This window comes from Tribolium madens, unplaced genomic scaffold, assembly GCF_015345945.1.
Source record: "Tribolium madens isolate multiple individuals breed KSU strain unplaced genomic scaffold, Tmad_KSU_1.1 Scaffold_96;HRSCAF=242;Tcas5.2_LG5, whole genome shotgun sequence".
In the NCBI taxonomy this organism is placed as follows: Eukaryota; Metazoa; Arthropoda; class Insecta; order Coleoptera; family Tenebrionidae; genus Tribolium; species Tribolium madens.
Window position 1 is genome coordinate 101972 of NW_025401068.1, and position 23083 is coordinate 125054.

At 32.2% G+C, this 23083-nt stretch overlaps 1 protein-coding gene across 7 annotated transcripts in view; it reads left to right on the forward strand.

Annotated features, from left to right (window-relative positions):
- Positions 1-22175, forward strand: part of LOC123012932 (muscleblind-like protein 1) — a 47935-nt gene extending 25760 nt beyond the window's left edge. For 6 of the 7 annotated variants that reach the window (XM_044411170.1, XM_044411172.1, XM_044411173.1 and 3 more), the window contains one exon: positions 93-2740. In XM_044411170.1, the coding sequence (XP_044267105.1) occupies positions 93-935 (843 nt within the window). In that variant the 3' untranslated portion in view covers positions 936-2740. Of the gene's footprint in view, positions 1-92; positions 2741-4445; positions 4496-5558; positions 5644-16205 lie in introns of those variants that run through there. The other variant, XM_044411174.1, reaches the window with a different exon arrangement.
- The last annotated feature ends 908 nt before the right edge of the window (positions 22176-23083 follow it).

The following is a 23083-nucleotide window of genomic DNA, read 5'->3' on the forward strand; positions in this document are numbered from 1 at the left end:
TATATTAAACTAGAAATATGATACTTACTCAGTGTGCCTATGAATTGTAATTTTAGGTGTTCGAAGATTTCTTATAATTTTTTTGTTGGCAGGCCTTCCCGGCCATGATGCCCTATAAGAGGCCAGCGGCAGACAAATCTGGTGTTCCTGTATACCAACCAAATGCAACCACTTACCAACAACTGATGCAGTTACAGCAGCCATTCGTGCCCGTGTCATGTGAGTATTCGGTCTCCCCAGCTCCGAATCCTACCACATCCTGCGCTTCTCCTGCTGCTCCTCAATCACAGCAGGAAATCACAGCAACTACAACGGTGTCGCAACCAGCCAAGGAGAACGAGATTTCAACTCCCGTCTCCTCGACTGCTTCGTCTGCACCGTCAACTACCCTACCATCTCTGCCTCTGTCTCAATCTACTGCCATACCAGATCCCGCAGCTCTTGCTAAGGAGGTCGCTCAACAGAATTACGCGAAAGCCGTTAAACTAGCAGCTGTAAGTCAGTCTTTAGCTGCTGGCCAGCTGAATCAATTGAACCCCTTGAACTATACGGGGGTTGCTTTGAACAAGCAAGCGTTGACTGTCCCGCCACCGACTTTAACGCGTTATCCCACTACTGCTCTTCCTTTCGGTTTGGGAACGACAAGTTTAAATTTAGGATTTGCTAATCCTTACTCAATGGCTCAACAAAGTTTATTGAATATTTCACGTCCGCCACCGACAATTATTAATCCGTATTCTATTATCCGAACACCATATCCAACAGCAAATCCAACACCACTTTTGGGCAGTGGCATTTTGGGAACTCAGTATCCTGTCACTGTTTCTGCAGCTCCCATTACGACTGTTTCTGCGAGTGCAAACATTGCTGCCGCAGCAGCACAAAATAACAATAACGTAGTTATTCAGCCTTACAAAAAACTTAAAACTACATAATTTTTAATCAGTTGGTTATCTTAGTTTTCAGGGTTAATTTTGTGTAATATTTTTGGCTGTGGATAATGCCATGTAAAAATTTACCGCAAGTTTACGGCTTTAAAAAAATTGGATAATGTTTCAAACAATTTTGCATTTTGTTGTTTGTAGCAGTGATATCTTAATTTTTGTTATGTGTATAATTAACTTGTGTTATCTAAATTGTTTGTATTTTAAATGAATAAATACTAGTTTAGTTATACCAATATTAATAAAAAGAATATAATTTATATTAACTAAAAAACACAAAAATCTAGTCAACACGCGATCGTGATTTCTAGCAAATGGGTGATGCTGTGAGCGACCCCCGGACCAAAAGCGAGTGCCTGAATACTGTGATACCCTCACACCTGCTGCTTGCACCGCTAAAGGTAACATCCTTATTCCCTGTACAACACAATATTTTCTTTAGTATTTTATAATACGTATTTGCGAGCAGACCTGGTCTGTTATGATTTTATTTTGTAACAGGATTTTTATTTTTGAGATGTACTTGTTAGACCATAATGCATGAAAAATTATGGGTATTCATAAACAATTTGAGAGCCTAATTGAGTCGCATGGTAGATAAGCATTATATTTGTTTAGAGACTAGAAGGTGCCATCTCCCTAGAAAAAAAAATTGTAATCTGTAACTGACTCAAAAAGACATTAGCTCTGGCTGATTATTTGCCTTTTATGTTTTTATCTATGTTGACTTTCGATTATGCATGGAGCTTTCCTTTTGATTCGTGTATATTGCATGTGGTTCCGTTTGATAAATGTTTATCAGACTTGACTTTTCTTTTGTGCTGGAGTTCTCTTTTTGGGTTGGGTATATTTTTGTGAGCAAGCACCGATTCAGCTTTCTCATTTAATGAAATATTAATTATAATAAACCTACCATCGCCCAAGGGCGCTTAGCTATTATTGTTTTGTCTTCCTGGATTTGATCTCGAAGCACAAAATGTAGTTGATTGTCATTTGTTTTTTATAATTAACTGTCTTGGATGCGGAACTAATATTTGGTTGTTTCTAGTCTTTGCCTTGCTTTGACACAACAGCAATCTATTTTAATTCTGTTTCTACAAACTATTCGTACAACGAAGTGTTTTATTCAGACAGTTGTTTTTGTTGTGCTAAATATTTGTGCCGTCTCACAAGATAATATATACCTATTTATATATAAATACCTATGTAGTTTTTGATTAGAATAAAATAGTAGTACATAGTAGTACTTTAGCATAATATATATTTGGTAACATACCCTTAAATGTGTCTTATTACGTAGCATTTAAAAAGGTTTCACTTATACCTTAATGTAATTGGGTACATAATAATATTGTGATGCATGTAAAAATAATAAAAAGTATTTGTCGATTTAAGTATTTACAAAATAATACAAGTATATTTGCATTTTGAAGTAGGATTATATTTCCTTCTAAGGATTATTATTGACAGGTTAGAAATATTTCAATACTCTGTAAGCTAGACCGTAGATCTTTTTATTGTCTAATAACAGCTTTGTTGGGCAGTACGAGTAAAATCTAACTTGTAGCTGCACCACTCTGCGTAATCAGCTGCCAGCTATAATGAGTTATTATAATACTGTAGTGCCTTTTAGGCTGCTGATCACGCTTTGCTAAGGTGTGGGTCACATTTGCCATCAAGTGCCACAAAACCTTTCATATTTATATTTACCACTGTGTATTGTTTATGTTCTAATCCTGAGGTGTATGTATCATTTATTACCGCTATTATTTGTAATAATAATGCTTGAAAATGCATGATATTTGTTTTATTAATCAATGCTTTTATTTGAATATTTTTCCAGTATCCAGTCATTAACTTAAACATAAACCATAGACATTTACTCCAATTCAAAACCTTAGTGATACATATAAGTTCTATATTCTTAATTACAGAGTTCTTACTTTAGTTTTCTTTAATTGTTTATATAGGTTTTTTATTGTAGTAAGGCTTTATGGGATTTGTTTCTGAACACATCCTTTATGAAGTTTTCCTCTTTAACCTGCTTTTGTTAAATTTTATGAAATGGTCTTTTACAGGCTGTAAATCTGATTCGCTTGCCCCACGTTTTTTGTGTTCTACAATTTTGTTTTAGTACCTTACTGTCTCCATTTGATCAAGTCTCAGCTGATTTGAATAACTAACACACACACACACACACTGTGCCAAGGTTTATTTTCTAAATACAAATGTTAAAAATCAGGGCAAGTGTTTCGTTTATTACCTGTAATTTATTAAGATGGTGAAAAATATGCAGTCAGGTCAAACAAAGTTTTGTCTACGACAAAATTCTACCAGAGAGAAAACTTGTTTAATGTGCACTATTCACTATTTCGTTAAATCCATACTATGGCGTTTGGTCTTGTAGTTGAGTTTATTTTTATGATGCACAACATTTACTATTAGATCTTTGCATGCACATTGTTCAAGTTTTTATCATTTAGCTTTATTGGTAGTTAAAAACTCAGCTAGCAAAGGTGATTTTAATGATACGTTTTTTTTTATTAAGTGATTTTAAAAACTTTGTTTTCCACATTTTCTTGTTTCGCTCGGTCTTTGTAGCTTTGTAGTAAGTAAAATATAATACGTAGGCACATGAAATTCCTATATTACTGGTTTGTCTTGTTAACAGACATGTATTCGTTTCTACGTTTATTTATAACGTCACATTTAATACATTATGTTTGCAGAATCCAGCCGCATTGACTAATTGTAGCATCGCAGATTTATTCTACACGTAACAGCTTGTTAGGCATTTTTTTATTTTGTTTTAACGAGATTGTTGCTTCCTTGCTTTAAACTACTTGGTCTTTAGCACTGACGTTTTGTAAGTAATTGCCCATCATGTCTTCCTTTTCGGACCAGATAGTATTTTTCTTGACTTTACTATTTAAATCTTTACTGGTGTATTCAGGGCACATCCAAATTTATTTTTCAACTATCAAATCATTGTTCTCTTGAACTTTTTAATAATATTAATTACGGAACTTTTGATTTTTTGGTAACCCGTTGAACACACCAAGTTTAATTTTGGTTATAAACTGATCTTATAACACGTTGCTTTTCTGTTTCATGCTTACGTTGTCCGATTTACACCGTTCATAATTCTGCAATAATTTCTTGTACTTGCAAAAACATTATTCACACATAAACTGACTGTTTAATTGGGTTGATTGATGTCAATTCTTGATACATGTATGTTCGTGTTTACATATTGTTTATTTTATAATGGCTCTGAACACCGCCATTTTCATCAAACACGTTTTTACTCAATTTTCTTCGTTTTCTAAAATACTTTACTTTAAACCCATTTTCTTTTGACACAAATAATAAACAACACTTGTCTTGGTGTATGGTGGGTATCTTAAATGGCTGTAACGTAATGTTATCGTATTGCTGATTGGCTGCGATGACGTTGGCTTGCTGCACTACTGCATGTCGCCGGCATAGACAATGGTGCGCCTGTGCCCCAAAACGCCCCTTTTGTGGTCTACACTGACGAGCAAGGACAGGTATTCACGTATGTTTAACATCATGTTTGCTGTACTACGTTGCTAAGGTCAACTAATGATATATCCGTAATTTTTGGTTACAAGTGGCGCAGCTTACATGAAGTACGTTACATATATAACAAGTTACAATGTTCTTTTTACTGAGTATATTTTAAATTTAATTCTTATTGAGATTACAAAGCCAAAGTAAATAATTTAGTTAGACACTATCAGCCATTGTAACTTGTTTTTTTTGTTCTTGACAGTTGCAAGCATATTGTGAATATTAATCATGGAAATATTTTGTTTACTAACTTAGTTGTATCACAATCTGATTGCATTTTTAATTTCATTGCTTACGAAACAAATTGTTTGTTTCTAAATTAACGCTACGTAGAGTTTGTGCTTGAATTTCTTACTTCAACTGATTTCAAAATGTCAGTTGATGTAAGTGTTGCTAATTCATAAAGATTTTCAAACATTCTGCATGTAAAATACACTACCTGTACCTGTATTATTAACACTGCTTTATGGTTTTGGCCTTTATTGCTGCCACAAGCTTTTGTTGGAAAATTTGCTCAAATTTTGTAATTGTTTAAATAATGCTACTAGCAAATTGTGTAGCTCATACATTCCCAAACGGCTGAAGTTACAATGCTATATATTAGAAACAAGGTTTTAAATCCTTTATACTAATAATATTTTGTATATCTGTATGATATAAGTGTCTTTACACGTGTGTATCAGAATAGAACAGAAGTGGTGCAGAATGATTGAACTATCTGATCTTTATTGCAACGATTAAGTCACTAAAGTTTTTTAGGATTCTATAACTATTGGCATGTGCATTATTCCAAATTTGTGAATGAATTAATTTACGTTATAGATGTGTGTAGTGCTTATGTATGCCGTTTGTCTCACATATTTGCATTTTTTCATAGATAAATCCTCTCTATGTTGCATACATGCGCACAATTTTTATCTTTTTCCAAATTTTTCCAACTTATATATTACAAAAATAATATCGTGACTTTATGCAAAAGAAATTTTTCAACGATACTTACATTTTGTCTTATATTTACAGTTACTGGACACCCTCCCGGTGTGCCAAGATTTTAATCGAGGTTTATGTAATCGGCCTGCCTGCAAATTTGTGCATCTACTTGAAGGTAAGCATACATTTGATTTTGTTATACATGAATTAACCATATGTACAATTTACGGTACTGTAATAAATATTTATACAGAGTGTGTTAGAACTTGCGCCCCAGGGAAAAATTTCAAGTAAGATAAGATACCAGGAACATGGGAATAATGTTGAAGAAATTGTATCTGTCAAAAATATTTTACATTTATTTTTTGACGTTTGACATTTTTTTATGTCTATTTAATGATACTGATGATCTTGTATATCTTTTTTTATAATTATTTAGTAAAAGTACCAAAATTTTGCCAATAAAAGCCACAAATAACATTAAAAAGAGTTACAATTTAGGATACAGCTGTCTTGTTTCCTCTTCTACTAGCCTGTAGCAAATAAACTTCGAAAATTATTTTTCCAACAGAAAGAACTAGAGTCAAAGTGCAAAATTTACTTTGCTTTGCATCTCTAAGAGCAACTATGCGTTTCATAAAGGCGCTTATTATGATACGCAACTTTATATTAGCAAAGGTTGTTTACTCAACTCGTATCATAATGAATTGACAAACTAATATAACCTCAACATTGTAATATATAGGTGATTCTTAAATAGACCGACAAAATTTTATTCTAGGTAGTGTCAAATAAGTACATGCTGGAAAAAATATTTAAAAAATTCTTTGTTTAACCGTTCTCCAAATAAAATTTATTAAACTTATTTTTGAGGTAAAGCGTACGCCACTGATGTGTTCGTAAATAGTATTAGCACAGGTAGTGGAAACCATGGTATTAATTTGATGAAAATGTACTTGATCATTGCAACAATTCATGAACGCCGTAAGTGGCACTAATCAAGGGGGTTTTGCCCCTAATATATATAAATGTAAAAAGAGTACAGTTTGTCTTTATTTATCCTTGGGAAGCTGTGATAAAGTTTTGTCGGTCTATTTAAGAATCACCCTGTATAATTCGTACTAGTTCCGGTGGGGTGCACTTTCACCGTCTTGTATTTTTTAAAACTTCAGCCAACAATTTATCCGTTCTATTAAACTAAAGTAGTTTGTTTGGTGTTTTTCGTTAAGTAGGTACACAGCTTCAGCAAGTAGTTCTTCTTGATGAAAAAAACAAACGACATAACCTGACAGTGGTCTCCGCCATTTTTCTCAGTTCGGATGATATGCCTCTACCCTCGTTTTACATTTCAACATCGACAATTCCCAATTCCACAATTTATAATACATTAATTGACTTCTTGCTGTTTTAAATTTTTTGATATTTGAAGTTGAAATGTCAATGCTAGGAAGATACCAATCAACATGCTATGAATATAAAATTTTCTGAATGGCAAGATTATTCACTTTTATAATTTTTTATTGAAAAAATAAAGGCAAAGTAGAAAAAAACGTAATTACACTTGTTTTATAAGACTTATTGTCGCACTTAATCTTTTGGAGCACTCTTTCACGCGTCAATAGGTCGTCTTATAAAACTCGTATAATAGGCTAGCTTGCATCTCTGACTTCCTCTACGTAGATTTTCGATATAAATTTTTGTTGTTTCTCAAGAAGAAATGTGAGGATAGTTTGTTTATCTATTTTTTCTTGATTCATCAACTCAAAAAAACAACGTGGGAGCAGAGAGCCGATTTTTAAAAGAATGACGGAAGTACGTTACAAACGCTTACATTCCATTTCACCTCGTCGAATTTTCAAAAAGTGTCTTCTTAGTGCATTTCTACACCCTCAAAAGTCGAAATTTTATATTTATATTTCCGTTTAAATGCTTCATCCCGTAATACAGGGTTATTCATAAATATGAGGCAATATTTGAACCTCAAAAATGACCTATAAAATGATGTTAATTTAAATAATAACTCGTGTCCTATCTCTTCTGATAAGAATTTTACAGCCCTCGGAATGTGGGTATGGAAATTTGATATTTTTGTAATAACTTTGGAACTATTTGACCAAATATTATAAAATTTGGAACATTTCCCTGTGACAACATACCCTTCAAACTAACTGGTAATCACGAATACCGGATACATCCACTCAATTTCCGGTTCCAACAGTTGCAGGTCACATTTTCTGTGTTTTTCCATTTTTTTGCTCTCTTATTAACACAAATTTTTATTGCCCAAATCGATAGAGTAATCAATTTCGATTAAAAAACGCATAACCTTTAATACCCCTAAAATGGAAAATTCAAAACTTTGGAACGTAAGCAGCGTAGACAAAAAATTATCTCTACATTAGGGTAGATCAGTGTCAATGTTAGTGGGTCAATACTTGCTATTATAAAAAATTGCTCGAAATGTGGTCATTCGTTGGCAATGCACACTTCTTGTACTCTTCGGGCTAGGGAAGTTTGCGTTCGCACACACAGCCCTTCGAAGGTATAAATTTGAGCTGCGTACACTAATTCACTAATTGTTTCATGTGAACCCTCAAAAAACACACGTATTTAAATCTGGTGACCGCTGTGGTCATTGGCGACCAATCCATCTAGGGAAAATAATTGTTCAATCCATTGGTGACGACTTTGGCATAATTTGAATATCAGATGGAGCTCCACTTGTAAATACCGCATGTGTCGCCAAGGGCACGTCCTCCACCAGATCGGACAACACATTTTCCAAAAAATCCAGATAAACGGCACTAGTTAAACGTTCAGGTAATATGTGGGGTCCAATTTAGTGATCTTCAATGACCGCTGCCCAAACATTTAGTGAAAATCGGTCTTGGAAGTGATGTCCGTACACTAGTTAATTTGGCGTTTGAGTAGTTGGCCAAAATGACTTGATTGACAATTTGATTTCAAATCAATGTGCACAATTCACCCGAAAGCGCATTAACGACTAACTAAACTGACACAAGTGGTAATTTTTTTGGACAAAAAGTTTCCTTTTTTCTGTATAAAAACTTTCACGGTCAACATTCAATGCAATTTATTTTCATTGATATTTTTATTTCCAACTAACAAGGACAGATACACTGAACGGCTCGTGAAAATCATAGGGGAGAAATTGCAAAAATAAAATTTGGATACGGAATTTGTTTGGTCTTCAATTCGACTTTTCATAACAAATTCTCTTAGTGGTTAAAATATTTGCTCGCAATCCACAAACACCCTCTTTATACTATCTTGCACCCGTGACTTTGTCTAGATTTTCGATAGGTATACATTTTTGTTAATGAAATGTGAAGTTAGTGTGAATGTGAAATGTGAAGTTAGTCTGTTTATCTATTTTTTTTCTTGAGTCGTCAACTCAAAACAACGCGGAAGCAGAGAACCGATTTTTAAGAAAATGATGAAAGCATGTTACAGACTCCATTTCATCTCGTTGCATTTTCAACAACACTCTCAAAGTCAACTTTTTAAATTTCATGTTTATAGTTTCGTTTAAATGTTTACACCCTATTTCATCATGTTATAGGTTTGTTTTTGAAAAGTGCCTGATTAGTGCACTTCTTCACTCTCTAAGAATTATATTTTTCAAATTTTATCTTCGTTTAAACGTGTACAACCCATTTCACTCCCTTAGAAACTAATTTTTAAAAATCTCGTCTTAGTGCAGCTTTACAACCGCCAAAGAACATATCTTTCAAATTTATGATTCTATCTTTGTTTAAGTGTTGACAACCCGTTTCACCCTCTTATAAATATATTTTCAAAAAAATCTTTTCTTAGCGGACCTCTACACCCTAAGGAATATGTTTACTAAATTTGATATTTTTATTTTTATTTAATAATAATAAATTATATTTGTGTTAACAATGTAGGTACATTTAACACACGTCATATATCACATACCTAATTACATCACCAGTTTACATCATTTTAACAACATCACCAAAATGATCATGACTGTTAGTTAAAAACTCCTCAATCAAATAGAACGACCTGAACAGAAGATATTACTTTATATCATTCAAGAGCAGTTTAGGAGAGGATTTATTCATGACATGATTAGCGAGGCAGTTATAAAATTTAATACAATAATAATTTGTTGCATTTCTGGGTTAATCTAATATTATTTAGTAGATAGTAGATCTGGTTCAATAGTTATGAAAGGAATTTGAAGACTTATACAGGATGCGCCACAACTCGCGCCCCAGAGAAAAATGCCATATAAGGTAAGATACCAGGAACATGGTAAAAATGTTAAAAAAAATTTATCTATAAAAATTTCGAAGTTATGAGGGTTTAAAGTTTGCACTTTGACACTATTTATTTCTGTTGGAAAAATAATTTTCCAAGTTTTTTTGCTATATGCTATTAAAAGAGGAAACAAGGAAGCTGTATCCTAAATTGTAACTCTGTTCAATGTTATTTGTGGCTTTTATTGGCAAAATTTTTGTCCCTTTACTAAATAATTGTAAAAAAACATGTACAAGATCATCAGTATCATTAAATAGATATAAAAAAATGTCAAATGTCAAAAAGTAAATGTCAAAATTTTTTGACAGATAAAATTTTTTAAACATTTTTTTCATGTTCCTGGTATCTTACCTTACTTGAAAATTTTCTCTGGGGCGCGAGTTCTGGCGCACCCTGTATAAATGAGTATTTTGAAGGATGTATTCAAAACTCTTGTGTCTTGTGTATGTACGAACATGTTCTAAGTTTTTTAAAAAGTGTCGACAATCATCGCAAAAACCAATTTTTGACATGATTCTAATTACTCTGCGTTGTAACTTAGATAATCGATGAGATGCCGAAGAATGTCCCCATATAACAAACCATAATCTAAATATGTCTGAATTAATGTACAATAACTCACTTTTAATTTTTTTCTGAGACACAGTTGGACATGTTTCGAATTAAATATGTGTTTTTACACAGCTTGTATGCTACATAATCAACATGATGTTTCCAAGTGAAGTTTGAATCAACATATATACCCAAGAATTTAGTAAGTAAGTTTTTAAAGTAAATATTATTTTAACAGTTTTATTTTTTTAAAAGTTTAATTTATTAGCTAACATCCACTCTTTAGTAAACGCATAAAAATTTTTAATTTTTCTTACGAGTTTTTCTATGTTCCTAAAATAAAAGTGCAAAATTTAAACTCTCATAACTTCGAAATTTTTATAGATAGATTTTTTTTAACATTTTTTCCATGTTCCTGATATCTTACCTTACCTTTTTGTTCCTATCAGCGTAACCAAGAGTTGTATGTATCATCCAATTATAAGACTATATTTGGTTCTGAGATGTAATAAGAAAAATCATTTATGTAGATAAGAAACAAGAAAGGACCTAATATTGATCCCTGTGGCACACCATGAGAAATTTCTTTTGCAGCGGACAGTCTGCCATCGATATTTACGAGTTGAGTTCGATTACTTAAATATGCTTGGATCATAGACACAGCATGCGTTGAAAAACCGTCGAGAAGTATTTTTTTTAATATATCGTGAGATACTGTATCGAAGAAAATCGTAGAGAGTTGGATTTTTTTTAACGCTTTCTTTACACTTAGGTAGACATACAGGATGCGCCTGAACTCGCGCCCTAGACAAAATTTTCAAGTAAGGTAGGATACCAGGAACATGAAAAAAATGTTAAAAAAAATTCTATCTGTCAAAAAATTTTGACATTTGACATTTTTTATATCTATTTAATGATACTGATGATCTTGTATATGTTCTTTTACAATTATTTAGTAAAGGGACAAAAATTTTGCCAATCAAAACCAAAAATAACATTGAACAGAGTTACAAGGATACAGCTTCCTTGTTTCCTCTTTTAATAGCCTATAGCAAAAAAACTTGGAAAATTATTTTTCCAACAGAAAAAAATAGTGTCAAAGTGCAAAATTTAAGCTCTCATAACTTCGAAATTTTTATAGATAGAATTTTTTTAACATTTTTTCAATGTTTCTGGTATTCTTCTTATTGGATCCTCTTGGTATGGACATGATAAACAAAAACATGATTTAACCCGTCACACCAAACTTTTATTTTAAACACGACGTGTTTCAACCACAAAGTGGTCATCCTCAGGTTTTTATTTTCACATGAGGATGACCACTTTGTGGTTGAAACGCGTCGTTTAAATTTTAAACCCTCATAACTTCGAAATTTTTATAGATATTTTTTTTTAACATTTTTTCCATGTTTCTGGTATCTTAATTTATATGGCATTTTTCTCTGGGGCGCGAGTTCTGGCGCCCCCTGTATATCAAAAGTCCCCGAGGGTTGGGGTCGAGCTCGAGGAGGGGGAGGGGGCTAAAGGTGTCTTTTTTGGGTTTTTGCTTCTATCTCGGAAACTATCACTTCTATCGGTTTTTACCTTCTTATCAAAATTAAAGCCTATAAAATTTCCTATAAAAATGGTCCTTTGCATTTTTGTTGTAGGATTAACCATAAACGAGTTATAGAGCTGACAAAAAGCATCATTTAAAAAAATGTGCTTTATCAGCATTTAAAACAGAATTAATCTTGTGATTTGAAAAAACTGACAGTAAATTGAATTTATTGGGTGCAACACTTTATTTATTAGAGAGTCTATAAAGTCTTCCGAGTCGTCCTCATATGCTGCATCTTCGTCTTCAACTTAAACATTGAAAGCCGAATTACACTCTTGTTCAGTACAATATTAATAGATAAATGATTTAATATCGATGATTTGAATAAAACTTAGAGTAAATTGGTTGTATTCGGTACAACAGCTTATTAGAGGGTGTCAAGGGGGTTTATCAAGTCTTCCGGGTTCATCCTTATATGCTGAACTAGCATTTGCCTGCGACTTCGTCCGCGTGTATTTCTGATATAAAATAGGAAAAAGCCCATTCACAAAGCCATTCCATAGGCGTAGGTACTCTCTTAAAGCTGGATCACCTCCTATGTTTTGTATGGGATTCAGCTATAGTAGTCTCGTTCTTCGCATGGGCTATGTTTATGGATAAATGTTAAATGTTGATTTTCATAAAGTGTCGTCTTCGTGCATTTCTGCATTCTCAAAATTCTAAATTTTATGTTTCTAATTTTGTTTTTAAGCGTTTACACTCTACTTTATTTCATTAAAATTTGAAAAGTGCACTTCTACACTCTCTAAGGATCATATTTTCCAAATTTTATGTTTTCTTTAAATGTGTACACCGTTTCATTCTCTTAAAAACTAATTTTTGAAAAATTGATTTTAGTGTGCCCTTTACACCTCTAAAACATTTTATGTTTATATCTTTGTTTAAACGTTTACCCCCATTTAACCCCCTTAGAGATTGATTCTCTCTTTCTTCCAAAATTTTTATTTATATCTCCGTTTAAATGTTTACACCCGAATCACCTTTCAGGCAGACCAGCTTAGTTGGGGAACGCTCTACACATATAAATACTTACTATAAACTAATGAAATGTGTTTCAAAGGATTTTTAATGCAGTTTTATGTAGACTCCAAACTTGAGAAGCCTACAGTTAGTCCTTCGACAAAAATAAATAAAACCATTTTTGTAGGAAATTTTGATGCAGAAATAGATTTCTATAGAAATTTCTGCATAAATTACATAAACGATGAGTTTGTATTCATAGACCCTCGTGACTCCCCTCTCCTTTAATGATGTATTGGACCCAGTAAATTCAATTTACTGCCAGTTTTTTGAAATTACAAGACTAATTCTGTTTTAAATGCGGATAAAGCACATTTTTTTAAATGATGTTTTTTGTCAGCCCTATAACTCGGTTACGGTTAGTCCTACAACAAAAACGCAAAGGACCGTTTTTGTAGGAAATTTTGTAAGCTTTAATTTTCATAAGAAGTTAAAAACCTATAGGAATGATAGTTTCCAAGATATAAGCAAAAAAACAAAAAAAGACACCTTTAACCCCCTCCTCCTCCCCGAGCTCGCCGCCCACCTTAGGGGACTTTTGATATATGTCTACCCAAATGTCAAGAAAGCGATTAAAAAAAATTCCAACTCTAAGATTTTTTTCCACCGATTGGTTTAATTTGACTGGGCTATTTATTTATTTCTGTTGGAAAAATAATTCTTCAAATTTTTTTGCTACAGTCTATTAGAAAAAAAAAGAAAGCTGAATCCTAAATTGTAACTCTGTATAATGTTATTTGTGGTTTTTATTGGCAAAATTTTTGTAAATTCTATCTATAATAATATCGAAGTTATGAAGGTTTAAATTTTGCACTTTGACTCTTTTTATTCCTGTTGGAAAAATAATTTTCCAAGTTTTTAAGAGCAATAAAATTAAAAAAAATGTTTTATTTAAATGAAGATGATAACAAGACAATCAGAAAAATCCCTGGCATTAGGAACATTAAATACTATACTTCACAGTAAGAAATGAAGATATAGCAAAAATTTTGCTGAAAACCATAATCTAAAATAATAAGCAGAACAGAAATGTTTGCCTCGCTTCATGTTTTCTCAACTCAAAACAAAGTTGTAGAGAATCAAAGTTGCTTTAAAAAAGTCCGCTACGTCATATCTCTATTTTTAACGGTTTAGGTTTAAATAGCTTCTTAGACACACCACCACTGGTACAAGCGAAAGGTTTTCTTCACTAAAGCTAGTAGAGGTGAAATTGTTAAAATCGTTAATTCCATGTAAATTTATGAATGCTTTTTGACAAACTATCACTTCTTGACTTCGTTGTGAGTATTTTTCCCTTGATTCTAATTTTATATTTATATGATGAACCTTCAAATTTGCACTGTGCTTTTCTTTTCTTGGCCTTCGTCTCTATAACTATCGCCTATAATTCTTAAATCACACAAATACCTATTTTGGGCATTCCGATCTTCGATTTTGTTAAAGTATTCTATAATTTTGTTATCTTGTGTAGCGTCTATAACCACAAAGCAAGGAAAATACTTCGAGTCACATGGAGATCCTGTTTCACAGGACTGTTTTTGTAAATGCTTTGCTGCATCACTCAATCTACCAAAGCGCTTTTTTCTAGTTTTATTGAACAAAAGTTTTGATTGAACCACATCTCCACAGTCACTGGTGCTTGCATCACTCATTTTAATGTTTCACCCACACTAATGATAAGTATAGTAATAATAGTGTAATAGTGCAATCTGATAGTTCACTAAAACTAAAATTTGTTAACCAATATTAGCGCAAGGTCCCAAGGTCAAACGGCCTGTTAAGTTTTAGAATAGACTTAGATCAGTGTTTCATCAAATGATCGATATTCCAACATACACCATATTTTTCATTGCATTTTTGATACACTTTGATCATTATTTGAGCAACGAGCTTCGGTCAGTGTAAATATAAAATGTGGCACCGCCACATATTTTTTAAAACACTGCAAATACGCGTGAAGTTACAAAAAAAGGTAAGAAAGAAAATTGTAGAGCACTAGATTTCCTTCAAAAAAGTTTTTTGAAAACGGTACTGCAATCTCGAACGCTAGACAGTTCTTGATTAATTTTGGTTTAAATGTTATTTTAAATATCAGTAAAGAGCACACAGATTTAGTACACAAAATTGTAAAAGAGTGGCTGGATCAGATGTCATGACTTTGGGGTTGAAACAGGTGTTGTGTTTAAAATAAAAGTTTGGTGTGTCTGATTTAAATTGTGTTTGCATTCATTGGCATGGCTTTGCAAAATTTTTACAGTGTTATGACTTTTTTATATGAGGACACTTTTTACTGTGGTTGATTTTGTCAATTTGGACTCAATTTTTTTAAAGGGTACTCTGTACTAAAATAAAATTTAGGTTTTGAGAAATGTGGGTTGCAGAATTTTCAAATGCCGAACCATCCTTAAACTGTGTCTCAAAAACTGTAAACATTCGAATAGGGCAAGCTGAGTTATTTTGACTTCTTTTCAACTCTACTATCACCTGTTAGATTATTTGCACATACTTTAAAATTATCCTGTACATTATGGTATCTTATTATTATATTTATAGCATAATTACACTTAAGTTATTTACACCATAGATACTTTACCCAGATTATTTATGGATTATAAAATATGCCCACAAAAGTAGAAGGTTAAAGTCTGTCTATATTTTTGTCTTTAGCGATAAAGAAAGCGCAACCCCTTAATTATAAAGATTTGTTTCCTTCGAGGTTGCTTCAACTGCCAGCTGGTCGCTTTGGTAAGTATAATTTGACAATCACCCTCATTAAATCCCTCAAAATAGTTTGGTAAACTTTTTTTCATATTAGTGTGCATCAAGTAGGTTGTAACAGTCTAAATGATTCTTTAATTTAAAGGCCGATTTATATAAAAAGTGTACTTGATGTCATTCAGAACAAATTTAATCACATCAATAATTACAAAAAACTTTATGTTTGCTACCCTATGTTAATTACGTTGTTAATTTTAATTATTTTTACTACATGAGGTACACATTTATTTGAAAATATAATTTTTAGGAAAGATTGAGGTTAGGCTTGTTTGCATTTACCACCTTAAAATGATCCCTTTCGATGCACATTAATATGAAAACGAGTGTAAGTCAAAATCATAAAATTCAAGCAAATATAGACGGATTTTACGATAATTACATCAACTTTTGTCTTGTAGAAATACTTTGTCGTTCATTATGTTTGATAATATTCTAATTACCTAGACTTTTGATGTTCTCTTATTGAAGACTTGTTTCAGGAGATGGGGTAGAAGTGGTGGAGAATCGAGTGGCCGTCTGCCGTGACGCTGCAAAGGGACAGTGTTCTCGTTCCACCTGTAAATACTACCACATCCCAGTTGCACTACCACCAGCACCCGTCATGGCTGCCTTGGCCTCTTACCTGCAGTAGTCACAACGACAAACACCGAACCGTTTATTTATGTCATGTTTATATATAGAACTTTTTATTATTATATTGTATAATAGTCATATAATGACAAAAAATGTTTATGTTACATTAGTTTTTGATTGAATAGTGTAGTAAAATAAGATATTCGAACGAGTGAATGCCCTATGTAAAACAAAAGTTGGTTATAATATAATTCTATTGTTCTATTTGATAGATATCCTTATACAGAAATCGTATCGCATTGGACTTTTAAGTTTCACAAAAGTGTTTATATTCCTGTTCATACGAATGAACTTTTTCAATCGTTTACTTCGTAACTGGTAATCACTTACATATTGACTGTGACAGATGCTTCGTGTCTGATATTAATAAAATATGTGATAGCATAATTTGGCTTGGTCTAATTGAGAAATTGATTGATGATTTTTGAAACTCGTGATATTGGACAATTTATATCTAATTTTATTCATGGCCAGATGCCTTTTCCGGTACGAATTCTGCGTAGGGTTAATACTGTCCCATAGGTGCATCATGCCCTTCTATATTCATTGTTATAAAAGAACCTAAAACATAACAATAACAAAATAACGTTTCACGGGTTCGACCCAGGCAGTGGGCCATGAGTCACTATAGTCAAACTGGGAGATATCTGGAGCGGTATTATTTGTTCCAGTATATTCTTATTACTGTGTTATTACATTTTTTAGCTTTGTTTTTATATTACTGTGATTTTATACTGATGTTAGACTTCATGATATTTAAATTTTTTTATATTTTTAATTAACTTTGTTTCATGTGTTTTTATAATATACGTTTGAGTAATAGGGTGGAGAGTTTAGTACGTACGGTTGAAAAAACTGGTCACCATTGTAGTAAAACGGAGAAATAAAAAATACAATGATATTTGACTACATCCCCTAAATTATTCGTACACGAGAACTTTATTTATTTATACGAAAGACTGTCGTCGAACACCTATTATGGTATGGTATGGCTCCCCAGACTTTATGTTCTTTGCATTTGCACATACCCACCAATTTCAAATACATATTAATATTTATTTATAGGTATTCCTCCTGTTTGCTGCAATTGTGTTCGGTATTGTTTCATCCAAATACTACAAACGAATTATGTAATGATGTATGTGGATGATCATTTTTAGGATTTTCTAGTTAAAAAATTCTTAAAAATTTGACTGAAGCAATTTTTTGCATCATGTTTACTAGTATTTTTATGTTGCCTGTGCGGTTTTTAAACGGAGAAACTACACCATAAACATCAGGCTTTTGATAGGTTGATCTAGTCAAAATCAAGTAGGTTTTCGTTTAGTACATTAACTAATTTACTTCGTAACTCGATATCTCCCGACAAAGTGCCACAATTAAGAATTGAAATCGAAAAATACATGTTCCTGAATAGCATTTAAATAAGTTTCACAGTCCGACAATCTGATATTAAAGGGCAAGATGCGACATGTGTGATATCGGGAGATCTCTTTGAACGAATGCTGTTAGATTAGTATTTTTAATATTATATTTTACATAAAGTATGAGTATGTGTCACATATGGAATAGGTGTTAAGGTTGCGACATCAATTTTTTTTTATTGAGAGATTCGTTACTCAACACGAAGTTTATATTTGACCTTCGAACTGACACATGTTTGAACATGAGGTAATAAAACATTTCTATGAAATTTAATTTGATAGTTTTAAAAACACTATCTAAAATACTAAACTAATTATCAATTTTAAGATAATATAAAAAAAAATATTTCCAATCACATTGTTATCTGGGAATTTAATGGCATGATAACAGCTGAGCACTAGATGATTACTGAAACTAGCCGGGAATAATTATTACATACCCCGAAAAAATTACATACCTGGAGAATGGCTTACTTAACTTTGATGAGCCCCAATATTATTACAATAAAAAGAGTCATTTTTTAGAATTGTCATTTTGACAGTATTATAATTTCTGTATTGTCATGCCCCGCTTACGTTGACTTAAATGTGTTCGATCAGGATATGTATTATTCACAATTTATAGTAAATTGAATTTTAACATTGGATGATTGCGAATAAAATAGTATACAAACTTTGAAGAAAGGCTTTATCGAGCTTCGCTCTCGAACAGTTAATCAACGCTCGGCTGTAATGAAGCTCTTCCTTGCTTGGTTTGTAATATACTATTTTATACGTACTCGTAATATAAAAATTTTTGATTCACTAACTTTGTCATTTGTGATTTGTGATAATCAGTTGATGTATCTAACACTACATTTTATTGCTGTAAAAAATATTTGCAATAACTTTCTTCTTCAAGTACTTTTGTATCATTGTAAGCAGAGCGTTATATACCGGTTGTCCTAGGCAGGTTTGGATATAGGAATTTAACATGAGAAATTAGTTTTTATTTTTTTCCGGCTGCAGGAGTAACAGAAATTAAAATCTGATTAATTGAGCTTGTAGTGCTCGAAAAGGGCTATCTTATCGACATTTTCCAATTAACTCCATTTGCGCGAAAATGGCCCTCGAAAAATCGAAATTTAAATTTGCCGGGTTGCCGTTACTAAGAAACGAACTATCAAGTCAAATTCTGACAAATTCTCCTTTGGCAACAATGACTTGATAGTGCGTTTCTTAGTTACGCTAACCCGCCAAATTTAAATTTCTATTTTTTGAGGGTCGTTTTCGTCCAAATGGAGTTAATTCGTCGACAAAAATATCGATAAGATAGCCCTCTTCAAGCGCTACAGGCTCCATCAATCAGATTTTGATTTCTGTTACTCCTGCAGCCGGAAAAAAATTAAAACTAATTTTGCATGTTTATTTTGCTATATCCAAGTCTGCCTGAGACCCACGGTATAACATTTTTCGTGAAATATAATCGTTAGCGACTTACAGTGCTTTAATAGATGATTAAATCCACGTGGCCGGAATACCCAGAATATTTATAACTATGCAATCAATTTAACTTCTAGAAAAAGTATTGTTGCCAATAGTCATGTCATTAAATATTTCATACGTAACCTTAACCCATTTACAGTGTGGGACTTGTTCTAAAAATATTGGTCATTATGATGCATCATTAGAATTATTTTTTGCATGTAAATGCATTTAGTTCTTTTAATGATACTATGGGCATTATTAAAATGTAACAAATTGCATATTAAAACAACTTATCTGAATATCGTTTTAAATAGGTCTTTCCCTTTAATATCACGATAAAATGTGAGCTTCCACAGACGAAGCGCGGGTCTCTGATTTGCTTAGTGCATTTGCATCGTTTGCTACGTTAGCTTGTCTCTTGTGTTGCGCTCCGTATATGCTTCTGCTATTCTTGCTGCTGATCGATCTGTAGCCTCTTAAAATGTTATTTCCGAAACACAACACGGATTAACTTAACTTGTGCATTCTTTTAGGTGCAGATCTCAGTAACTTTACATAGTTTGTACCGTACACAAGCTACGCATTATTGTTGCTACATATTAACTTTATTACATAGTCCATTGTTAACCTAACCTAGAATAATTTTTCTTAAATATAATATTATATTAACCTGCATGTCCCTAGATCAGACAATTTCGTCTTGTTCTACACTTAATATAGTTCTAGATTTTGCTGTTCTTTAGCGGTATTTATTCATATGCATGAAATGTTTGGTCAGAGAAATTACATTTTATTTGCATATTAAATTTTCAGACCCGAGCTTTTTTATTACGAAAGTTGATAAAAAAATAAAAATTCACCACGTATTTTTCATATTTAGAGTGATATGGAAAACAGAAAATTCTTATCCAATTTGACTTCCATGTTTTTCTACAGCACCTCATATTTAAACAAGATTTCAGTTAGTCTCAAATGTTAAGTTAATTTTCACTTCCAATTTTATTATACACACATATTGATGATACTAAATATATAAAAAGCATAGTGATTTTTTAAATATCGCGTCCTTTTTAGAGTGTTGCTGCTTCCTCAACAAAATCAATATAAACATAAGAGAATGAACACCAATTATGCCGTTTACACATTATGTATATAAATATAAAATACTGAACCAAATCATGTACTTGTACATTTTACAAATAGTCTTTTTTTTATTAATATATCAATAGAAATTATGTATAAGTGGTTTAGTTTTCGTTTTTTACGTAATGTGTCAACAGCGAGGGAAACTATCATTTACGCCTAGGTATGTTTGCTTTAGATTTCCTGAAACCTTTGCTATGCTTATGCGGCTGTTGCTGAATGCCTCGGGCTTTGCTTATAAATAATGTGATTATATACTTTTTGTTAAGGCTTTGGTTTTTGTTGTAATTACATTTTTTTGTGAACCGGTCAGTTACTGTTAAATTTTATAAATAGACAGTAGTTTTTTATTGATGTGTTTTTACGTATTACATTTTGTTGTTTTATATTTTGTTATTTGGTAACTGACAAAGGCTGGCGTGTTTTGTTATGGGAGACTTCTGATCCTAAAGTAGAATTGACCTGCGCAATGATCAGGTCAGCAGGCTGCCCATTTTATTCTAATTGTTGTTATTGATATATTTTTTAAACATCTGATAAAATTACCTGAAAATAAAGAGAGTGAATTTTTTATATGAGCCACAATGGAAGAAAACTTTTTTAAAATCTGCTAATCAAATACAATACTAATATTTGTATAAAATATACTTTGTATATAGTGGCTCATTATTTTTTCATTTTATCAACAACAATTTTGTGATATTTTAGTAACGATTGTTATTTAAGTCACATCATAAAGCAAACAATTAGTTGTTTGCATCGTCTGTTAAAAAACAAACGCAGATAAGGCATCTAAGCCTTTTGCCTTTGTTTTTTGTCAGCTCTGTTAAACACTTCCACGGAATCTCGTTCTCTGAGTGCTATTGAATCTTCAGCTATATTTTAATGAGTACTACACATTAGTGAACGAGAAGATCGTGGTGAGTTAATTTTAAGAATTCATTTGCAGTATCCTATAGAGAGGCGATATAATTCAGAAATAAGGAGAAACAGTGCAGAAATGTTGTAACACTTATTTTTTGAAAAATATAACTAATAAAGATTTATGGAAATATTATTCTCTCTAACGATCAATAAACGTACATGATAAAATAAGTAAATATGGGTGTATGCATGATATATTTAAACAACCATAATTACGATATTGGATTTATGATTTCTCCTTATTATTGAATATTAGACAGGCATGTAGAAGGAAGTTGTCTGGTTCTATTAAGGGCCACATGACATGTCTTTGGTTTTAGCCTCAATGAGTGTTGATGTTAAAAATTATTTATTCTTATATAACTTATAATAAAAATATCATTGTGTTGGGGGCCATTTTACCGCTTGGAGATACTTTTCTGCATGCCTGTCCTTGAAGCGGGTGAACTAATTCATTTGATAAAGTGTGCGATTACAATTGATTATTAATATTATATAGGAAAAATGCCGATTGTCCTTGCCTTTATTATCCTGTTGACATCTATTTTATCAAATTGTGCCATACACGCTGAATACGTAACCCGTTTTGATCTGTATTAACTATTCATTATTCTGTTGGAACTATGAATTTTCTTATTTTAAAAGGTGGTCAAACATTTTGTCAAATTTCCATGTTCACGTTATGTCTTGTAGACATATTATGATAACTAATTATTGATATATTACCTATTGTTTATTATTAATTAAATATAAGAATAAACTAATGATGTGATGATGATCGGTAGATCATACGAGGAGGCTTTTAAGCCTACCATTTTCTGAATATAGTAGCGTTAAATAAACCATTATGTGAAAATTTAGATTCGTTTTATTACCTTGTGTAAAAAATATCTAGCTAAGTGTGTTCTAAATATTTTGTCAACATAAAGTCTGTTTTTTAATAAAAAATCCAACACCTGTTGAACTAGGTTGGAAGAACAAAATTTTATTAAACTTCTAAATTATATGACCTTGACTTCGTTAGAAGTGGAGTAAAAACCAAAAGTACATACTTGGACGGAACCTAACTGCGTACAAACTTGTGAGGGGACACAGCGGAACAAAGTAATTTTGGTATATAAATGAAATTAGTGTCCGTAACACTGTGTGTGTCTGCAAACAGCATATCTCGAAAACGATAAGAGCTAGAAACTTGAAATTTGGTATGTAAGTTACTTGTAGCAAGGGGACGTACACGGTGCTTCAGAAGTAATGTCACAAACTCGGCTCTCGAGCAGACACGTTCGACCGTTTTCAGATGGGATGGAGCCGATGGTCGGCAGTTGTCGGTTTTCCGGCATTGGGATGGGTCGATGGAGAGTTGATGAAAATTAATAAATCGTTTGCTCAAATTATTAAGAATTTTGACTATATGTAATCACTTATCGCATTTAACTTGTTTTGAAAGGAATAAAATAATATTTGAAACGTTTCTTTAAAATTAAAAATTGATCTGATTCAAGGTTTTGATGTCCAAAGTCATCATTTCACAAAATAATTAATTTATTGTTTTATTTACTAGTAAATTTATTAATTAATATAGAAGTTAAGGGTTGTTTACTATTTATCAGCAGTAAAGAATTTTATGTGATTTTGGTGACATTTTTCAAAGAAATCGAGTTCTGGCTTCATTTTCAATCAAATAAAATTTTTACAGCATTTCCTAATATCCAAGTCAACGAGTGCGGTTTAAATTTATAGGGTGGCTCTAATTATACCGCTGAGTT